The sequence below is a fragment of the Vanessa cardui genome, chromosome 9 (assembly GCF_905220365.1).
Source record: "Vanessa cardui chromosome 9, ilVanCard2.1, whole genome shotgun sequence".
Classification (NCBI taxonomy): Eukaryota; Metazoa; Arthropoda; class Insecta; order Lepidoptera; family Nymphalidae; genus Vanessa; species Vanessa cardui.
The window spans coordinates 13739132-13762831 of NC_061131.1; the positions used below are offsets into that span (position 1 = coordinate 13739132).

General features: G+C 32.6%; 2 protein-coding genes across 4 annotated transcripts in view; both read left to right on the forward strand.

Annotated features, from left to right (window-relative positions):
* Positions 1–694: 694 nt before the first annotated feature.
* On the forward strand, positions 695–13093 carry LOC124532538 (angiotensin-converting enzyme-like). 3 transcript variants are annotated; one of them, XM_047107486.1, is made up of 13 exons: positions 695–827; positions 7049–7270; positions 7681–7936; positions 8331–8474; positions 8970–9161; positions 9780–9877; positions 9964–10136; positions 10555–10679; positions 10960–11087; positions 11169–11383; positions 11876–12016; positions 12483–12658; positions 12981–13093. In XM_047107486.1, the coding sequence occupies exons 2-13, from the start codon at positions 7052–7054 to the stop codon at positions 13058–13060; spliced, it is 1947 nt and encodes a 648-aa protein (XP_046963442.1). In that variant the 5' UTR covers positions 695–827; positions 7049–7051; the 3' UTR covers positions 13061–13093. The 3 variants fall into 3 exon arrangements, with proteins under 3 accessions (XP_046963442.1, XP_046963440.1, XP_046963441.1); XM_047107484.1 differs by lacking the exon at positions 695–827 and adding an exon at positions 1995–2079; XM_047107485.1 differs by lacking the exon at positions 695–827 and adding an exon at positions 4145–4206.
* Positions 13094–19716: 6623 nt separating this feature from the next.
* Positions 19717–23700, forward strand: part of LOC124532604 (angiotensin-converting enzyme) — a 177831-nt gene continuing 173847 nt past the window's right edge. The window contains exon 1 of the mRNA XM_047107590.1: positions 19717–20480. Coding sequence (XP_046963546.1) covers positions 19833–20480 — 648 coding nt within the window. The 5' untranslated portion in view covers positions 19717–19832. The remainder of the gene's footprint in view (positions 20481–23700) is intronic.

Here is a 23700-nt window from a genome sequence, read left to right on the forward strand (position 1 = left end):
GTCTATTTGTAGGCATAGCTGGATGGTCTTCATAAAACGAGTCTAAGAGCCTTTGAACTCCTTCCCTACTTTATAAGGAAATGGTAATATTTCTAAGTACCTGTATTGAATTTAAAATGCAACTTGATGCTTGGAACGACGAGTACTTTATTTGTGCTAAACATAACTCTGAGATTATTATATCGACTTTTTATTTCAAATCAAATTCATTTTTTTCTTAATTAAATTTCGGTAATTAGGCTACTTAGATGGGATGTGTTCAACAGACAATAGGGTCATGGGAGCTGTAAGGAATGTTAACCATTCTTAAAAAGACTATAATTTGGACTTAAGATGTAATATTTGTGTTGATTTTCTTCGTTTGATTGTTCTGTAAGTACTGCTTGTTAATTATTCCACTGAAGAGCTACGGTTTCTTCTCTTTCTCAATGATATAGTTTGGAGTTTACTTCACTACGCGGATCCAACACGGTGTGTGAATACATGTAGCAGAATCATATCCGCCAGTTGCAATGTTATCCTTCATTAAAGAGTACGAAACGAAATTATAAACACAAATTAAGTACATGAAAACAAAGGGATTCTTACTTGGTTTGAAGTCGCAATCTCCGGTAAAGATTACCGTTCGAACCGCTGAGCCATCTCAGCTTAGCTATGACTGGCTTTAACTTAAGAGATTACCTTAACAACAAAAAATACCAAAATAAACATATCGTTTTATCTGTAATGGATTATCGTACATTGGTATCAGTTATCTAGTACTCGATATATTCAAGATCACATCTTAGTTCGAGTAGTCCGTGTCGGGAGGCCGTCGGATCAACTTGGTGAGTTCACTAACTATTCACTATTCATTGCTAAACAATTGATTGGTTAAGGTAGCCTTAACCAATCAATTGTCACAAAATTGTATGTAACACAAATATCAGTCAATTGTACTTTTTTATAAATATATATTAGTATAATAATATATTAAGTATAGTATAATATTCACGTTTGTAACGTCAATATTCGAAATTAAAAACGAGTGAAACTGCGAATCGCAACTACTTTTGTGTTAAAGTATCAGAGTCACGCTGCCAATAAGTTTCATACCGATATTTCATTTAATATCGGTATATTTAGCAGTTTTACAGCTAAGTATTATAAAAAAAAAAACCACATATTGTATTTTAGTATGGATATAGTTCTTATTTTGACAAAATAGGGCAGATATAGAAAAACACAATCCTTGTATAATTTATTTTGTCTTTGATTTAAGCTATTAGATTTTTTTTAAATAGGCGTATTGGCAAATGATCCACCTGATGGTGACATTGTTCGTAGACAGCACCGTAGGAAATTTTAATCGTTCCTTACATGTGCAGTGCGCCACCAACATTGGTAATTAAGTTATTATAGCTTTGTATCCGTAGATACGCTGGGTCCCTCACGGTAGCATGCGTAAGCAATCCCGTGGCGTCTGCCGAAAGACCGAGAGGGTACCGCTGGTTTTTTAGTGGGTAAACCCGGCGTGCTTGGGCGCACTCGGCGTCCAGGGCCCCCACTTTCCATCACGTGGGGGAAGCGCGTAATGCGTTTTTCCAGCGAGGAAGAAAAAAAATACACTGAGTCGCTCATTCTTTAAACTGGAATAGAACGATAAAAAGTATCCCTGCTTGGCGGTAGATTATGACAAATGGATACCACTGAGTAGAAAATGTCACATCAAATCATTTGGTTCATTTAAAATATAATAAGTGCTATATTTGTGATTTACTGTAGTATACATAGGGAATTAATATACATACGTATATTAACTTAAAAAAAATTGTAAACTTTTAAACAAAAATCGGTCTTAATTTGCTATGGTTGGACCATTTGCTTCGGACACGAGTCTTATTTAACAAAAGACTTAAAATTTTTCACAAAAATGAAAGACAGCTCAACGTAATAATTCATTTACATATAAACAAATGAGTTTGGAGGTAGAAGATTGGTAGTAAGTTTATGTGCTGTGTTTGTTAATCGTCGTGTTTTAGTGATTTAACTAAAATGCCTTGTGGATATTGTTCTGAAACTACGAAAAAGGTTTTACTCGTGAGTAAAATATTACTCTTAAAAATTTTGTGGGTGTCATTGTATCAAGTAGTAATCTTGATAAGGTATCTATAATATAAACGCTTGTTGTATTGATAGATTCTTTGATAATACATGTCAATGTCGAAAGCAAACAAAATTTTAGATTTTGTAAGATCAATCAACAATGACAATTTTATATGGCGTTTTAGAAATATGAAATCGATTGAAAATATTATCTCCTATAGTTAAACTGCGATTAACAATTTATTTTATATCTATTATAACAAACAAACAACAGTACGCAATATTGTTGTGTTCCGGTTTGAAGGATGAGTGAGCCAGTGTAACTACTGGCACAAGGACATAGCATCTTAGTTCCCAAGGTCGGTGGCACATTGACGATGTAAGGAATAGTTCATATTTTTATAGCGTCAATGGGTGATGGTGACCACTTACCATCAGGTGGCCCTTATGCTAAAAAAAAAACACTTTTCAATAGTTCTATTATAATATAAATTCTCTTACAATATTTGAAACTATATTTCAGTAATTTTATATATAAGATTTAGGGTTGTAACACTAACAATTTAAAAATATATGTTAAATATATATTTTTTAAAAAGAATACAAAAATAAGCTACGTCGATTGGTCGAATCTTTTCATTATAGTATAGTGAGTGTGGCAACCCTATATACCAACTCTCTCAGTTGTCAATCACAATGATAACCAATATAAATTCTAAGCTCACTTGACACATTTAACAAGTGAATAAAACACCTATAGGTAAACCATTAGGGCGTGGTCAAAAAAAAAATGTAATAATGTACATAATCGGGTCTTTGGATTTTTGAAAAACTCGCGGTATGAAAATTGACTGAATAAGGCCCTATCGAGTGTGGTTAATATCATGACACGTGGGTTTATCCACGGCACCTAAGCTATATTTATGCGTCTTATACCAAACTTTTCCCTCTATTGTTGATATTTTCCGATATATTTAAGTAAAAAAACCATTTTTTTGCTTTTGTAAAGTAACTCAATAATTTTTGGAGATACGAAAAAAATGTCTGAATTAAAGTTGGAGAGCATGAAATTTCCTACAAATTTTGTATAAAACTTTTTCTTGTACCCACCGTTGCACCCTCCGACATAATCCAATCGAAAAATCACGTAGAAGGATTTAATGTAGAGCGGACCGATTTTTGGTGCTAAAATTCCTGGACTACCAATGTATTATAAAAAACAAATAAAGAACATTTGACATTGAATTGGCGCGTTATCGCCGATTGACAGATTGAATAAATAAAGTCTATCATCATTATCTTCTTTACATGGTATGAAACAAAGTCGCTTACCACTGTTTGTCCCTATGTATGCTTAAATCTTTAAAACTACACAACAGATTTTGATGCTTTTTTTATAGATAAATTGATTGAAGAGGTACGTTTGTATGTATAATACATGCACGATATAGAAGAGAAATTGTGATAATTTTTAGAGGTTACTCAAGCGATGTAAATAACACATTTTGCGCTTACATTGCAGACGCTGGTTGAAGCCTACGAAATAGATCAACAAATTATTTTTTGTGAGGTGGTTTTTATTATTTAATAATAAAAAAAGGCGTGAAAGACATCAGACATTCCGTTTTGTATTTAGTATCAGCACTGCACCTGCGAAGCCTGGGCTTGTTGTAGTAGAGTAATCAATACATTTCGAAATATATAGCAATGTCCAAAGAGCTGCTATCCAAACTGTGGATAATAAATTCAATTAGATTGTTAAGTGGAATAGTGTTAAATTATAAATAAAGATAAAACAAGGGTTACCTTTACCTTTACCTAGTTCTAAGGCATTTTTATTTTTATCGGCTTGATGCGACGTTGTCAATTTATTACAAATTATAAAGTATGTCAGCTTTACAGGTATATCGAATCAAAGAACTATTAATAAAATAAATAACACTTTAACAATAACTTTATTATAGTTACAGATAATATTTGACACTATAGAATTATTTTTTTGTTCTCGCACCTTGACCGAATAGTTTTTACTAGAAATTAACTTGTATTTATGTACAGAGAAACAAATTGTTTATTCAGTATTGAATATTTGTTGTGCAATCTTGTATCAGTGTAACACAGGTAAATAATACTTATATAACAAGCTTAAATATCAGGCTTATTAAATTCCATGCCACAATTAAATAAAAATGTAGTTGATAAATTTTAAGTTATGTACATTTTTAATAAAAATACAATGTTTTTTTTTTAATTTATTAATAAATAAATATCCGTATATTATAATTTGTCATATATATATATATATATCGTAGTGTTGCGTGTAATTTCTCAATTAAAGCAAAATTATTTATAATTACTTCTTCGACGACCTTCGTGGTCGAGTGGTGTGTACACCGGTTTTCATGGGTACGCCACTCTGAGGTCCCGGGCTCGATTCCCGGCCGAGTCGATGTAGATTACCATTAGTTTTCTATGTAGTCTTGGGTCTGGGTGTTTGTGGTACCGTCGTTACTTCTGATTTCCATAACACAAGTGCTTCAGCTACTTACATTGGGATCAGAGTAATGTATGTGATGTTGTCTCATATTTATTTATTTATAACTACTTCTCGCCCGCGGCTTCGCGCGTTTGGAATTAAAATTTGCTTGCTATTTACCAAATTTCATCAAATTCGGTTCATTAGTTCGGTAGTGAAAGAGCAATAGGCATACAGACAGACAGAGTTCGTTGCTAATAAATACAATATTATAGTTTATAATAAGAATAGCATGTTATGTTGCTATCTTAGTTTGTATGTCTATGGGGCTAATTCTCAGCAGGCATTAAGTCTATGTCCAGAAGTGAAATTCTTGCATGTGTAAACTATGAGTGCGTCTGCAAAACTATTGGTACGATGTCATAAAAATTGAGGTCGCTATATTCATTGCAAGGACGCACGTTGACGTCTAGCATTTTTTGCATAGCTAATGTATGTGTCGCAGGCCACTTAATTAGCCATACAGTTAAACGCCTAGCCATTTAATTAAACGTTTCTGTTCAATCATTGATCTGAATGATACTATTCATTGTCCGTCGATGAAATAGGGTAATTTAATGTTGTCTTAAATGTGTCCACGAACGCTGTAAAGTGCTCGAAACTTCGGGATGTCAAAAATAATTAATATACGCGATTCAAATCCGATATAACTAGTTTTATTTAAATAGGTAAGGTTTATTTAAGTAGGTAGGTAATGTAGCTCTATTGGATTGTTTATCAACGGATACGCTTTTGCCTTTCGTATTAAAGCACCTTCAAGTGTCCGTTACTTAAAAAATACTCTGGGGGTAAGACGGACAAGACCATACTGAGTCATTCTTAGCAGTCGTTTTGTTGTCAATATGTATATATGTAATTTTGATATAATAATTTATTAAGAATCCGAGCCCTCGAGCAAAATTATGAAAATAAACTATACCAAACGTATTATTCTAATAAGGGATTACAAAGAAGTTTTTGCTGTGATGGCATTAATACATAGAGCAAAGTGATCAAAATAAACTTTTCCAAACATATTCTTGTAATCAGGGATTATAACAAGGAAATTCTTGTTGTGGTTGTATTAATAATCAAGAGGAGTTTTTGTATATATACTTTTTATAGGTAGTACAATCATTTTAGATTAGTCAATTATTTTTAGAATAATCAGGGAAGGACTCGGTACCCTGTATTTTGTCCATATAAAGATTCTTCTATCTCTATGTTAAATATAATTACGCCCACTGGTTTAGTCATGATGGTAACAAAGAAACATATATTACTTTCCTGTAAGAGAGTAGGGCTAAATCAAGTAAAATAGTGCACATCTTGAAATTACAATCATAATATAAGAATTGTTCCAAAAAAATTAAGGCTTATTATAATAAGCGGTAAGCTTTTCGCGATTTCATATCACAATCACATGTAGAGATATTTACTTATATTTCAGAGATTTCTGTTTTCTCTGCAAACCCGCGTTCTACTGACCTAGTTATCATGTATCGTGGAAAAGAACCTTGGCATGCAATTATGTGTACGACGTTTTTCTTTTATTTACTGATTTCAACTAAATGCATATATTCAATTATCAACAATATTTACCTACAAGAAACAAGGTGGTGGTACAATACAGGATATGTTGTACAATAATTGGATTTTGAAGCATAGTTCGGTCAAACGTAATTATATTTTTCCTGTGAAAAGTAATGAGATGAGAGAGAGTGGGTTTATTTCTGACTGGCTGTGTGTCACTTGAGATAACCTTCACTGATCGTCATGATAATGTTTATTAATATTATAAATTTGAAAGAAACCCTGTCTGCCTGTCTATCTGTCGCTCTTTCACGACCATACCGCTTTAGCGAACTTGATGAAATTTGTTAAGCAAACTTGAACTTTTTTTCACACAAACATCAAACATACAATTAACACACAAATTTACCCACACACACACACACGCACGCACACACACACACACACACACACACACGCACGCACACACACGCACACTCACTCACGCGCGCGCGCGCACGCACACAAGCAAACACGCATTCATTCTCCTTGACTTTTATAGTTTTTATTTCTTTATGTATAATTTGGTTACGTTCTCATACATATGTAATTATCTAATTTACCTTTAAGAAGTTAATAATGGAAGAGCACACTGGTTCGTTGTGGCACAGGCTTTTGCTTATCACAAGAACCAGGGAACTCATTTTAATCTGTAAATTATTTGTTATGAATAAAGCATATATTATTATTATTTTCGCCTAACACATGACAACCCACACCCAAAAACGTGAGCGAAGCCGGGCGACTATTAGTATGTATATATTTGAGAGTAGATAATATTTTTATGTGTGTTTATAAAGCCAATTAATCAAATTTTCTCTTCTATAAAAATGTCTATATGTAATTGAGATCTTCACTTATTTATTTTTCTAACAGATAATGTTCAAGGTCCTCGTGGAGCTGGCCCTTGTTGGGGCGATAGCCTCAGTCTTCATAGTTGCAGCTCAGGGTCGCGCTGCAGAGCGAGTGGCTGAGGAGGCTTCGGGGAGAGAGTATATGAGGAGCTTGGATGAGTTGATGTCTAAAGCTAAGAATAAGGCAACGATCGCCTCCTGGGATTACCAGTCAAATATCACCGCTCATAATGAAGAACGAATGGTATGTTTATTGATATCATTAAGTATTGATTTGTTTTATATATATTTTTAGTTGGATGTAAGTTAGAATCTTACTCATAATTTTATATAAATTCAATTACAACAGAAAACTTCGGGAACATACTTGTTATGAATTAAATTCTGCAAATATCTGGTGCAGCCCGCACTCGAATATGTGTACTCGAAGTGGCAAGGTGGAATATACTCTAAAATTTTCTGTACACTCCGTTATTATATATATTTTCGCATCTTACGAAAATTTAAATTTAATTTGATGGTTATAATAATTTAATTCAGATCTAGCAATGAATCTTGGCAATGATTCACGTTAAAATGATCTTTATCCCTAAAAATATTTCGTAAAGTAAAGATATATCAAATAATTAACAAGAAAATCTTCTTGCATTATAGCTGCAAGTCTCCTTAGAAGTAGCAGAGGAAGAAAAAGAGTATTGGAAAGAAACAATGACGTATTTGTGGCGTGAATTTGAAGACCCTGATCTCAAGCGAATGTTCGAGAAATACTCAATTTTGGGCACAGCTGCTCTACCAGAGGACTTAAATCAAAGGTTGATTCAAGCCATTAGTAACATGCAATCTACTTACGCCAAAGCCACAATTTGTGACTATAAGGATCAATCAAAGTGTAATTTATACGTTGAACCAGGTACTTACTTAATAAATTGGTCTTATATTTCTATATAATATTATAAACACAGTGTTATTCTATCTGTCTGCCAGTTACGCTTTCACTGGTAAACCAATTTTAAGAAATTTTATAGAAATATCATATTCCATTTATGGATACTTATTTATATATAAAGCTAACAACGTGAAGCTGTAAGTGAAAATGAGTAGTTTAAAAATGTACTGCATAATTATTTAAGCTTTTTTTGTATCGTATAATTTATACTCAAAAAATAAAAAGAATACACAATCGATTTTAAAGATACGTTCAAAACTTTGCTAGTGTGTTCCAAATGGAAGTCAATAATAATCATTACAATTGAACGCATAACTAATTTCAAAATATAATAAATCAAAATATTTTACAATTACAGAGATAACAAATATCTTTGCTCAGAGCGAGGATCCTGAAGAACTGAAGTATACGTGGTTGGAATGGCACAAGGCAGCAGGAGCCGCGTCTAAAAACAACTTTACCGAGTACGTCAATATGTACAACGAAGCGGCTAAGTTAAACGGTAAATATATTGTCAATTATATTGTCATTTCAATACTTTTAATCAACATAATTGTTACACCGGGCGTTCTGTAAATTTATCTCTTAATTTTAATAATCACTGCTGGACCAAGGTATCTTCTTCCTATAAGGAGAAGTTTAGAAGCATAATATACTTCTAACACGCATTGGAGCAGTGTGGTATAATATTATTATATTATTACTGCTTCGATGCGTGTTTACTTGTGGCAAAATTTCTTTGAAATTAGATATATGAATATCGTATATGTGTAGGTATTATCACGGTAAATTAGACACATGCAGTTTCACGGTGTTTTCCTTCATTGACGAGATGAAATATAAACACAAATTAAGCACAGGAGAATTCAGTGCTGGCCTGGATTACAAATACGCAATCACCGTTCTAATTTTTTTGAATTTCAACCAGCTTTCCCAAGACATTTCACTTTTATTTATGCTGTATGTGATATATTTTGTTTACACCTTTTTATTTTAGGTTTTGATAGTGTAGCAGAATGGTGGTTAAGCACTTACGAAGAACCAGATAGCGAAGAACAGTTCGCCGATCTGTGGGATCAAGTTAAACCTCTGTACCAGCAGATACATGCATATGTCAGACGACACTTAAGACTTAAATATGGGGAAGATGTCGTATCAGCGAAAGGACCCATTCCTGCTCATTTACTGGGTATATTTTTGTATATTATATATTCAATAACTTTTCATTTCAATATTTAGAATTTATAAAAAATATTCAACTTCATACAAGACAATTTTACATAAAATAAATTAAATAAAAATTTTATATACATAGATTTTATTTAACTATCAATTTCATTAAAGTACTTAAATCACGGATAGGGCTATAAAAAAAAACTAATTAAAGCAAAGCCTGTAATGAGTACCTGTTCTGACAATTTCACGTTTATAATTCCATTACAACAACAACAACAGCCTGTAAATTCCCACTGCTGGGCTAAAGGCTTCCTCTCGCTTTGAGGAGAAGGCTTGGAACATATTCAACCACGCTGTTCTAATGCGGGTTGGTGGAATACACATGTGGCAGAATTTCTATGAAATTTGACACATGCAGGTTTTCTAACGATGTTTTCCTTCACCGCTGAGCACGAGATGAATTATAAAGACAAATTAAGCACATCAGCGGTGCTTGCCTGGGTTTGAACCCGCAATCATCGGTTAAGATGCACGCGTTCTAACCACTGGGCCATCTCGACTCAATTCCATTAAATCAGTCTTTATCCAGGAAGAAACAAAAAAAAAGATATGTAAAGTATGTGCGTTTCAGGAAATATTTGGGCACAAACTTGGAACAACGTGGAGAAATTCACGAGACCGTATCCAGAAAAACCTGACGTAGATGTTACGGCGGCCCTCGTCAGTCAGGTACTTCATATCAATTACCTTTTTTCTAATTTGATAATGCTTCGGATCCACAAATTCAAGTACGAGTGTATTAATTCCACTTTCAGAATTACACAGCTCTCAAAATCTTTAAAACAGCTGAAGAGTTTTTCAAATCATTAAATTTGAGCGGTATGCCAGATCTGTTTTGGGAAAGGTCGATCATTGAAAAACCCGACGATGGTCGTGATATGGTATGTCATGCATCAGCATGGGATTTCTTCGATGGAGAAGATTTCAGGTACCTATTTTTTTGATTAAAATTATTGAGATTAAGAACTAGCTTAAATTGAAGGACAACTTTTCTAACTAATAAAATAAATGGGGAAGTTAGTTTGATAGTTGAGATTTCACAGTTCAAATACACAGAAATGAACGCGGGATATTTAAGTGCTTCACTCTGTCAGACGTGAAGAAAGCGAAATTTATTGGCTTTTATAGTTTTTTTCATGTTCCTGGGCAAAGAATAATATCGTTGGACAATTTCTATGAATTTATGTCTGATAAAATTCTGCCAAATACCAATTGTGTATCCATAAACTACATCAGTTCAGCATGGTGATGTTCGCTCCAAATCTTGTTATTAAAAAAGGAGTGTTTTGCCCAGCAGTGTGTAATTTATAGATTCTTAATTTATTCAACTGTTTTTTTTTTTTAAGAATTAAGCAATGTACAACGATCACAAACGCTTTCTTCAAAACAACTCACCACGAAATGGGTCACATACAATACTACTTGCAGTACAAGGATTTGCCTGTAATATATAGAGCAGGAGCTAATCCAGGTATGTAAAAATCCATATACTCTACAAATATTTTATAAATTAAATTATAATACGTCTGAATATATAGTTAAAATTAGTGTTAGATTAAAGTTATGCGTGGAACAGTCACATAATACGTTTTGACTATTACAGTAGAGCGAGGCTCAAATATATCTATTGAACACTCTTGACTAAGCCAAAACACCAACGACCATGTCTGAGGAATGAATAGAAATGTGTCTATATTAAACATCATTCAGCTTCTGTAACAAATATAAATTCTCTTACAATTTTATTTCAGGATTCCACGAAGCAGTTGGTGATGTTATCTCTCTGTCAGTATCAACTCCAAAACATTTGCGAGTTATGGGACTACTCGAAGACGGACCAGATGATTTGGAATCCAATATAAACCAACTTTACAAAATGGTGATAATGAATATATAATTAAATAAAAACAGCCACGTATAGGCGAATGAACGATGACTAACAAATTTCCTTTTCTTCCAGGGCTTGGATAAGATTGTGTTCTTGCCTTTCGCATACCTTTTGGACTTATTCCGTTATGGAGTGTTCCGTGGTACGACATCAGTCAATGATTACAATTGTCACTTCTGGCAGCTGAGGGAATCTTTGCAAGGGGTTGAACCGCCAGCAACTAGAACTGAGGACGACTTTGATGCTGCTGCTAAATACCATGTATCTGCCGATGTTGAATATATGAGGTAACTAAATTCAAATTTGATATTGAATGTCAATTTGATTCGAAAATATAACTGCAGTAAGACCATTAAATATTGCAGATAATTAATTTATTTAAAGTATAATGAGGAAAGTTTCAAAAAGCAATATTTTCGACACTCTGTGATAATGTGATATTTGTATATACTTTTTTCGTTTTTAAGAAAAAAGTAAAAGCTAATTTTAATGAGGAAATTCAATAAATTTAAAATATAATTAAATTTTTATTATTTATTTTTCACTTCTCAATAATACCAAATAAACAAAGACCGTGCAATTTTTAATAAGTCTGGTATAGTTTAGCGAGCTTTGTCATTATCAGTTATAGACTTATCTAACAATGTTAATATCCTCTTAATATCGATGATTACGATCTCAATTGAAGGAGACTTTTTGAATATGATCTCATTTGGTTTGTATAACTAAGTGTATCATAAAGAGTATAAACTAAATAATCAATTGAGCTTTTATTGCAGATACTACATCTCATACATAATTCAGTTCCAATTCCATCGCTCGTTATGTCAGTTGGCTGGTGAGTACGTACCTGGAGATTCAGACAAGTTATTGTCTAACTGTGACATCTATAGGAGCACTGAAGCCGGCAATGCGTTAGGGTAAGCTATTCAAATGTCTCATGTATAATAAATAATGTATTTTTTTTTTCAATATTGCTATAATTGCTATATTTTCTCCTTATATTAATTTTCCATGACAAATGACTCACAGTTTAAAATAAATTCTGAGATTTTTAAGCCTAATTACTGGTAAACTATTAACTCTTAAAGATTAAAATATAAATGTTGATTGAGCACGTGACCGTAAATAAATGTTTTTTAAATCAAAACAAGAAATGATTGACAAGTATTCGACATTAAAAGTGTTCTATTACTTATTGTTATTATAAAATAATATTTTATCGAAAAAAATAAGCCGATATCATTTCTAGTTTGTTAACGTTTTAAACTTATTTCAATTAATTATTTGTGTAAATGTATTTGTAAAACTAGTGTGTGTCTGTTTATATTACTTAAGTGTTCATTATTTTTTTGTATATCTCTAATAAAATAAACTTCATTTTAGTAAAATGTTGCAACTCGGTTCTTCAAAACCGTGGCCAGATGCGATGGAAGCTATTACAGGTCAGAGAAAGATGGACGCCAGTGGTGTCCTAGAATATTTTGAACCTTTATACGATTGGCTGAAGGCAGAGAACGAACGTACTGGTGAATACATTGGTTGGGAACCCAGTACTGTCCGTAAGTATTAGCTTTTGTATAGCAACCAATATGTCAAAATGTTAATAAAGTCATAACTAACACCGTTTATCTTTGATCTTAAGCTCATTTGTCGATAATTACGTCATCGTCTTCAATTCAACAATGACTGATCAGAATTTAAGCCGAATTCGTTGTAGTAGTAATTTAACTGTGACCAAATACAAATTGGAAGTAAGCGTAGGAAAACGAACTTGCTTTTTTTATTGACTTACATTTGTTTTGTGATGCCTCGTTTGTTTTTAATAGGAAAATTTGTTTCTATGAGAATATTATTAATGATAAAATTGGTCGTTATTTTCAGAATATTGCACAGAAGAACAAAGAAGTATCATGGAGAACTCAGAGTTCAGCAAGAGATTGGTTAAATACGGCCGCGCTTGATCGTTGAGCAAAAATAAATTATTTATCGTTGAATTTTTTTTTTCTTCATACAATACAAAAGTAGACTTGAAATATGTCATGTTTTATCAAAATCAATTCAGTAGTTAAATCTTTCCAGACAAATAGTTACTTTCACGTTTATAATATTAGTAAAAATAGTTAAATTCATTTGTGCCTAGCGTAGCAGCGTAGTTTCAGCCAGAAAAATTTAGGAAGTCCAATCCTAATAATCCTATGTAAATATAGACGTTAGTGAGAAATCTAGCCTAATCGAATTTAAAGTTGAAAACAATGGAAATTGTTTATATTTATTATTACTGATTATAATCTGACGATATAATACGCTGGTACCATTTTGCATTGCAAAATTTCATCTAGCATATTATGCTTAATATGCTAGATGAAATTTTGCAATTATATTTACATAGGATTATTAGGATTGGTCTAATTATTTAGTCTACGTCTATTATTTTTTAAGTCCAGGGATGCTTCTGTAGGCCTTCTGCATTCCGCTGTGACAGATGTCTATTGACGGTGTCGCAGTGGTTGTTACATTATATAAGGACGAGCCCATCGTTGATCCCAATGCCATAAAATACATCATACATTTTTTATTTCTATTACTTATAAATATAGACAACAATCAGTATCAGTAACAACATTTATAGTTATAACACTTACTCATTTGTTTCTTTAGTAGATATAAAAATTCGTGTACAATTGAATGTACTTAACAATATAATTTCACATAAAAATATGCGTGGGAGAAAAACGTTTGTGATTATAATTTAATATAATTTCCATGAGTCACATCAAGTGATTTTTATTAATTCCAACGTTTCTTAGATTAAGAGTTAAACGGAAAACAACTATTGTTTGATGAATAGTTTTTTTGCTTCGAAATCGTATAATTATTTTGTAGGATGCTAGTTTTACTTTGTAATATTGAATTGTTTTAAATTATAATAAACTAAGTTATGGATTATTTTCAAATGACACGCTAAATGCTCTTATCGAAAAGCCTTCGGTTATAAAGTTGGAGTGAGATTGTTAATATTATACCACTAAACCGATTTCGAAAATTTTAGAATTGAAATAGTTAGTCCAAAACCATCCCATTCCTTATAAAAAGGTTCTGTATATTATGTATATCATCAAAAAAATTATGTATGGAGTAAAATGGGGGATGAAGGTTTGTCTTCGCTATGAATTCTCTACTGATCTGATATGTTCTGCCACTTAAGCCTGTTACATCGGTAATTGTACTTTTGAAGTCCATATAAAAATTTGCAATATTTCGCGGCAGAGAAAATGGTGAGTAAGTTGTACTCAAACTCAAAATAAGATCTACTAATAGTTAGCAGATCTACCAACATTGAAAAACATATTTTACTAAATAAAATTACTGTGTTGGTACATATACGATTATATGTTTAACGTTATTTAATGTATTTTGTTATGTAGTATACGGAAGTTTCTATTTTCGTGTTAAATAATAACAATAAACAAAATTGAACATTAACATCGTAGGTATATATTCTACCTTCAGATAAAACGTAAATAAAAAATAATCATAAAAATGATCTCTTATTCATGCTATTGTATCTGAGAGCCTTAATCAAATCTCAATTTTTTTACGCCTGAGAAGTCTTCGGAAAATAAAAGAGTTATTAAGGATTCTCCTGCGATGGTATTACGTGCCAACGATTGAGGAGTCTACGAGTGTTTAGGTAGGATATAGATCCTTCTAGGGAGAAATGTTTAGACCTTATTATATTTTGTTATAACTAGGCTGTGAAGGTGGCTTACCTGATGGAAAGTGTCTAACACAGGCCATGGACATTTGCAACACCGACCCCTCGGTGTTGCAAATGTCCTCGCATGTGTAGCGGTACCTTTAAAATATACGGCTGGAAATATATTCCACATAGTTCTACGGGTAAATTAATACATGTATTTTCATGATGTTTAAATTTAGTACCAATGTTACCAGAAGAAAAATCTTACTCTGATGAGAACAGCGCTATTACCAAACCTTCTTACCTCGTTTTAATAATCAAGCGATGTCTATTCAGTTCGCGCACGAGTGCCGTCTCGGCTCCACAGAAGTTAATGGTGTTTCAAGGCTGGGTATTATTGTTCTAACAATAATCTTAATTCTATCTAAAGACTTATTCATTCTAAGGTAAAACTCGGTGAGATGATATTCAAATTTGCGGTGGATTTTTATTGCAGCGTTCCCTAATACCTCCGAGTTGCTTTTTACGATTTTTAATTATTTTATTTTTAAATACATAGTATTTACTGATGATTTACGACGGGGTTGATAATTTGCTTAAAATTAATTTGCAAAATTTGATCAAAACAAGAAACAGCTTAAGAGTCGATATCAAATTTACCTATTACATAAATCTTCACTAATAGTAATTACACAATAGGTAACATATCATATAATTCTTATCTTACCTTCATAAGGACAAGGAACTAACAACAGGTTTAAGCTAAAGTTTGATACAGCGCCTTACACTACTTATATAATAAGTCGGCAGAGGGCTCTAGGGGAACATACATGTGCGCCTTTGAAATTTATCGAAAAAGAAAATTTTAATGGTAAACTTATTTTTCTATTTTAATAATTGTAAGCAGAAAATATAATTCGTAATGATATTAAACAATTGTTCGAACGCTAGATAGCCAGAAGCTATGCGGTCAGAATCATTACATAGTCATAGTATAAAACAAAGTCGCTTACTGCTGTTTATCCCATATACACATACACATCACATCATCAGCCCGTTTTTGTCCACTGCTGGACATAGGCCTCTCCAAGTGCACGCCACTGTGGTCTTTAGTCGGAGAAATATATGCTTAGATCTTTTAAATTACGCAACGGATTTTGATGCGGTTTTTTTTTCGTAGATAGTGTTTCGAAAGGAAGATTTTTGTATATAATACATTTACAATACAGTATACTTGGTATCAGCAATGCACCCGTGCGAAGCGTAAACTAAAATAAGATTACCATTTTTTTTTCTTATTGTTTGTTATTAAAAACATATCTTTAGCAGTGAAGGCGTGGTTGTCTCAATAAACATGCATCAGCATACGCTTGGCAATTATCTTAATGTTTGTTCTCACGGTACATAAGAATAATAATAATCGTAATACTCGTTGTAATATTATATACGAAAGATTATCTTTAATCTCGTAATAATAACATTTTTATTTATACATTGAGAGCTTATGTAATTTAATTTAATATATAATATAAGACCAAATGTTACAAGGCAACCACGTGAATAGATTATGATATTAATAAGCTAAATTTAGTCCTTATAATATATTTCAAAAGTGCTTAAGGTGGTTAGATGTACTAGAGATTTGTTATCTGTTGGGTGTTTGATACTTGCTTGATCGAAAAAATATTTAAGAACGAAGTTCTTTAGAATTTTAGTAGAATATACTGGAAATTGACAAAAAAAAGCGTTATACGATAACTTACACGATTTAATATATTATAATTCATTATTTAAAATTATTTATTGTTCTTGATTCAATTCTCATTAGGTTTTTAATAGCATCTTTATTTATCGTCCAACACTGTCAAATATAATATAAAGTGTTACTCAATGCCTCCACTGGTGACTGGAGGGTTGGTTCGTTTTTTGCCCAGATGAATTGCAAGTCAACGGGGAAATGCCGCTAGCATTCTTGCTACCAGTGCGCGCGGTCAAGATTTATACAGTAACTATTTTTATATTTATATTTGTATATATTTAAGGACTTAATGTTAATAATTTCTCATTATAATAAATTAATAAACAAAAATTTTAACAAAAAGAAAAACCGACTTCAATCAAAACAAATTAATGTTTACTAAAAAGTAATAAAAATAATTGCTTATTAAACATATTTATTGGACTCCTAAGTAAGATGAAGTGAAAAATATTAGACTACTTAAAAGTCGATGTACGATTATATAACGTAGTTACAGTTATTGTTATATTTTGTGACTGAGGGTTTCTACTTTACTATATTTAACAAAAGTATCTATTATGACGTATTGTAACTTATATTAAGTATGACGTGTTTACATAATTAGTATAAAGATTCCGTTACACGATGTTTGTGAACCGGTGGTCATCATAGGCAAGGCTCGAAGCGATAACAAAGCGAAAGCTAGATAACGTGATGAAATAGGGCGTGAACGGTAAAAGGAAGTCGTGAACTACTCTGCTTTTAAAAATGCATTATGTAACCTACTTCACTCGTAAACTAAACTTCGGTAACTATTTATTTACATATATATAAGATAAAGCCCTAATAGTCCCTTTAAGTCAAATGAAATCAAATCTAAATATACTTTATTCAAGACGGCCTTTAAAAGCACTTTGGAATCGTCATTTAACAACTATATTAAGTGAAGTTACCACCGGTTCGGAAAGTAGTTTCAAGTAGGCAAGAAACGCAATAGATACTATTCTTCAAAGTTTAAAAACACAATCGTATTAGTTAAATGTAATTAAATGAATGTAATTTATCCTTCTTGGAGTTATTTCGGAGAGAATTAGAAGAGTTATAAAAAAAAAAAATTGGGCAACATGACATTTTTGCTATGGAAAATCAGAAGTAACAAAGTTACAACAAACACCCAGACCAAAGGCAATATAGAGAACCAATGATTTTTTTCTACATCGACCGGACCGGAAATTGTCATCTATATACAACCACGGAGGTCGTATATAGATCCATATTTTCCCTTGTCACGAAATCATGCATGACCGGCTAGAACAGTTCCCCAGTATTTTTTATAATATATGGCGTTTGATAAAACTATTCTTAAACGAAGCAGAAAATTTCTTTCTCTTTCAAAATAAACAAGTAATTTTATGTATCAAATAGTATAATCAATAATACTTTTTTTGCATTAAAATTTAAATTCCAAATCAAATTCTATATTTGATGGCGAAGACAGGAAGTCTGTCGAGTCAGCTCAAATACAATACGTAAAATTTCCTAATAGTAAGCCTATAAGGAATTCTTCAATTACACCAACTATTTCAACAAAATTTTTATAAGCCAGTACTTTGCTTATATGATTTTTTATGAATACATAAATTGACAAATGGAGAGTTATCCTATACTTAGTATGTGTTTGTAAAGTATCTTTTCTGTGCTTAGTATGTGTTTATAATGTATCTTTTGTGAAAGAAAATATCGTGTACTTCTAACTTCTAATTTGAGCAGTGTAGCCGAGTACTCTTCCAACCTCATCTTTATTAGGAGATTCAAACCTTTTAAGGGTACAACGAATCTTATATAATTATAGAAGCAAAGTCTTAATGTTATGTGTTAGTTACTATTTTTTGCCTTTTATTTTGAATTCACATAAAGTGAAATATATTTTCGATTGGAGCTCGTTTAAGTCGAACGTTGCTATCTTAAGAGTTACGTTACAAATATACTCATAATTTAAAGTTCACATATTTCAATATCAATAAAAAGACGTGTCGTTTCTCACGCTATTAGGAATTTGCTTTTCGCTTCTATTTGTATTCGCTTTGGTTGCCTTATTATAATGGTCAGCGCCATCTATCTTTTGTTTTTTTTTTTTATTTATTTGTGTGTCTATGTCATTAAGTTAAGTAAGAGAAGTTTATAATTCATAAGGCTGTGGAGCCTTTATATATGATTGAGACAAGATTGCATGGCTGACTCGTTGAGAGGAGAAAAGACACCTGGATGTGACGTGTGACGTCGAATGACCTTGACCGGATTTGTAATGGTTTGGACCATAAACCCTAATGCTAATTGTAAAACAATGTAACAACGAAAACCGCACCTGTTCTTAGTGTCTTTGCGTAATCCTCATTAATGAGCTTTCGTTTCACTGGGATAATACGTCGTTTCAAAACTTACATAAACCAACCAAACATTTGACGAAATTATTTAATTTATTATTAGAAAGAAGTAAAAATTTAATTCTTATTGCTAAGAAAGATTCCTTTGAGCCAAAGTTTTTAATGAACAATACGAAAGAATATGATTTTATATTTTAGTTTAACTTTTTTTAGCAGAAATATTAATCGTAAAAAATAAGTGACTTTATTGGGTGTGCTTATTGTTTTAAGTATAAAGTATCAGCCCGACAAGTACATGAAGGTTTTTTCACAAAATACACGAGCAGTGATACTTGATCTTGTTTGAATCCATAATATGTGTTCTGAGTAATATTGAAAAAAAATCTGTGTCAGATTGTTGAATCTTGATATAAAAAGGATTTATCAATGATTTCAAGGCTTCTATCTCATCTAAGTCTCAACCAAGTCAATAATATCAAAAAGGCATTAAAACGTTTTAATTTTCAACACCTTGAAAAATACGTTTCTAGAAATAAACAATTGATGGAATTTAAATCTCAAAATTTAATAATATTTCAATAAGAAATGTTAGATAGGAAACGAAGGTCTTGGTTAACATTAAATAAAAAATTGAATTTCTAATTTACAGTTTTGATACTTTTAAGGATATATCTGTAAAGAGTTTAGATATAAAAATAAATATTCGTAGCAGTTCTTTTTTGCCTACGTCTTACCCTGTGACGCACTACGCAAGGTCTTCTTTACTTAGTACTTAGTGTATAAAACAAAGCTGATTCACACGGCCCCCGTTCGCACAAGCGGTTAAGCAGTTGTCGTCGCGAGCGCATTCAAGCACCACGCACCATTGGTCGCAGTTGATAACAACCTGATAAACTTCGGGCCAGTCAACCATGGCCTGTGCTCACAAAAGAAATCTTATAATCTGGTTCCATCTTACACTGGTACCGTTTCTTTGCTTCGCGGAACCGCAACTAGATCTGCCCCCGTTACCCCAAGTGTCAACACAACGCAATCCATACGGCTTTGGATTATCCAGTACCCAATCCGCAAATCCACAAGGAAGCCAGTATGACGTAAATCGAAATTTTCAATACAGTACGTCTAGACCTCCCAACTCCGCGACTCCTGGGGTATACCCGGTTTCGTCGACCCCTTTCAGCGGGATTAATCCAGATATAAGCAACAATGGATACCCGAGTTTGGATTACGGTAACGGCCGTAACCCAAGTTCCACGCTGCGTCCTTTTGATGACAGAAATCGTGATGATAGAATCGATACAAATAATGACGCAAACTTTCGGCGAAATGATCCTAACTTTGCCCGAAATGATCCCAATTACGTAGGAACGAATCCTTATTCGTTCAATAGAGATTCTAACACGAATGCCATTGATGATAGACTGAATTACGCAAATGTGCAACAAATAAGGGATTTCCTTCACCGGGCTGACGATCAGGCTTCGAAGGAGTGTACCAACAATGTTGCAGCTCAGTGGAATTTCGAAACCGACGTCAATGACGCAACACAACACGCAGCTGTGAGTATTGATGCATTTTCCATTGTTTTCTCATATTTATGGAAAATAATTATAGCTTTTATAATTGATATGAACTAGTTGTAACACTTATATAATCTCATGACAGGTAATGATAGTAAAGAAGGTTTAAGTTAAGGATATGTCAACTTACTACGCGTTGTACCAGTTTCGGATTAATATAGAATTTATGTAGATATTCCCTTGCCAGAACTATTTAGTCATTAAATATATTTACTGCATCCAATGTATGTTTTGATCGCGATACTTAATTAATAATTCTATAATTATTATTTGATATGAATGAACATCAATCAATATTTTCTATAAAAACCTATTCTATGACACTAAAAAAAAATCGATTGACACTAGATTTTGGAAATAACGTTTCAATATTGCTTTCAACATCAGTGGATTTATATTCTCTTTTATTTATTTTGTATGTTGGTGGATGATTTTAAATTATTTTTCTGTCTTACGTCAACGTAGCGTCAACGCTTTTAGGAGGTATTTCACTGAAGTAAGCTGTAAAAGTGCTCATTTTTTGTTTCAAATAGATAGAAAAATTAGGATTATTTTCGAGGATCCTTTGAAAACAGTGCCTATGTGGCAAATTAAAACTTAAAGAAAAACCCAGCACGTTATGTTATCAGGTAACGTGTGATTAAGATGTTATCTGTAAACAATGTGACTGGTCAGTCCGATGATAAATATAAATGCCATCATACGTGAGAATTAAATGTATTTGTTCTTATGTTTGTATGTATTTTTGCGCTTAGCAACGGAACATATTTTAAGACCGTCTCTACTGTAATCTGTAATCGCTTTGTTTTTTTATAACATTGGTAGATTCCAAGCTACACCAACCTCAGAAACTAAGCTGTTGTTTCCTGTGATTTTTATTCTTTTTCGGAAAAAAGGTTGGCTTGAAATACTTCACCATGCCAGTTTTTTTCAAGTCTTTGTCATGCTGTATATCCTGTGCTATGACGATGCATTATGTGCTTGTATAAGAAAGTAATATATTTTTTACTGTATGACAATCATCTTAATTTTAAATTTCAATTTGCTTAACTGAATGCTTGAAACGTACAACTATACCAGGTTTACTTACGGTGTGTCAATTTTCGGTCGAACTTATTTAATGACTATTTGAATTATATAATTTATCCAATCCAATCCAATCCATCAGCCCATTTCCGTCCACTGCTGGACATAGGCCTCTTCAATTGCACGCCACTGAGATCGTTCTTGGGCTACTCGCATCCAGATATAATTTATATCATTTGAATTTTCAATGATTACTAAAATATACTATTCAATTTGATTTATCAAAATCACCATTTGAATAATATAACCTTTTTGTATTCTTCGATACCAAATTCGATACGTTTTTTCGTGTTTTGTCGTATAATGCAATTCATATCCGCCCTGTTGGATTAACCATGACATCAGTCAGGTCTATAGAAGTTAGTTTACAACCCTAAATTTATTAAAACATGATAGATATACCTATGTATTAGTTACACAAGATAATTCCTGGACATCCATTTTGTTATTTTTCGTTTTATTATCCCAAATATTTCTCACGATAACTTTGTCTTCAAACATAAGTCAAAATACTTGAAGACGCATAATTAACAACGATTTATAAGAAGAATACATAATGGAATATCTGAAGAGCATTATACTCTATTATAGTTTCATGCCAAGGATTATTATTCATAATGTTCATATTTTCAATTCCACATGAAGGATTAAGGTCATGGCGTACTTATGTAAGAATGAATGCTATTTTCTACTGTATGAGTTGAGAAAATTACGTAGATGTGTATTAATTTATTTTGCCTTCAGTACTCTTTGATGTAAAATTATTCTCACATCAGCTGCGTTCTTCGCCTTTACCGATACAGTACAATATTAGGAGTACTTGTGTAATCAAAAGATACGAAATCAAATGTTGTACCAAACGATAGTTGGAGAAATATTTTTTCAAGAGCGTTATGATTAGACATTAGTTTAACTATAAAATATTTCCAACATTACAAACAACAACAACAGCCTGTCAATTTCCTAGCGCTGGGCTAAACCTCCTCTCCCTTTGGTTTGGAAGATATACCACCACGCTGTTCCAATGCGGATTGGTGAAATGCACATATTACAGAATTTCTCTGAAATGAAATTAAAGACACGCAGGTTTCCTCGCGATGTTTTCCTTCACCGCCAAGGACGAGATGAAATTCAGGGGTACTTGCCTGGGTCTGACCGCGCAATCACCGGTTAAGATGCACGCGTTCTAACAACTAGGCCATCTCGGCTTTCTCCAGCATTATAAATTAAAAAATAAATCTATATAAATAATAATTGTTAATTACATGCCAATCATAGTCATAATATTGCATATGAAAAGAAAGACATATCCAATGGGAAAATTGGAAATGTAAGTCACAAGCCGTATAGAAATTTATCTATTCAAATCTATACCATTGTGTTATGGGAATGTGAGCCCGGAAACTTTCATGACCGGTCATTATTTATATGGAACAATACGAGTTGCTTTTGACGCGACTCCGATCGTATGAGTACAAAATATTAATATGATACATTCAATTACTTGATTCCTAGACCTTCCATTTGTAAAGACATATTTCCTATGAAATAACAGCAGTAAATGTCTCGCTATTGGTATTCCTCTACTCTTGTAGAGAATTGTATTAAGGTTCTGGTAAGGTACAATACTTAAATGCATTTTGGCGACCCATGTGACAGATGCCACACATGTAGGTTATCTTACGTAATTTACAATGTCCCTCGCAGAACCTTAGGCTTCACGGCTTTCACCTCTAAGTTAATGGCTACAAATAATTTCTTTCCAAAAACAAAAATTTGCTCGAAGCTGAATTTGAACCGGAGATATCATATATTGAGTGAACAACTTTGTTAGGTTTGCATACTCGATTACGATTAAAAAAATAGTTTAAAAATATGTTTATATCCTGTCTTGTCTATAATATTCACCAAATTCATTACCATCATCATTATCACCCTGCAAATTGCCACTGCTAGGCTAAGGCCTTATCTCCTTTTGATGAAAAGGATTGGAGCATATTCCACCACGCTGCTCCAATGTGGCAGAATTTCTATGAAATTAGACATATGCAGGTTTTTCCTCACGATATTTTGCTTCAACACCGAAAACGAAATTGATTATAAACACAAATTA

What these genes read in the sequence shown, in the direction of transcription:
- LOC124532538 (XM_047107484.1), top strand. Translation starts at nt 2,035, where the DNA reads ATGCCTTGTGGATATTGTTCTGAAACTACGAAAAAGGTTTTACTC. An exon ending in TAATTTATACGTTGAACCAG is followed by an intron (nt 7,937 to 8,330) that starts GTACTTACTTAA and finishes TTACAATTACAG; the next exon opens with AGATAACAAATATCTTTGCT. An exon ending in GCCGATGTTGAATATATGAG is followed by an intron (nt 11,384 to 11,875) that starts GTAACTAAATTC and finishes CTTTTATTGCAG; the next exon opens with ATACTACATCTCATACATAA.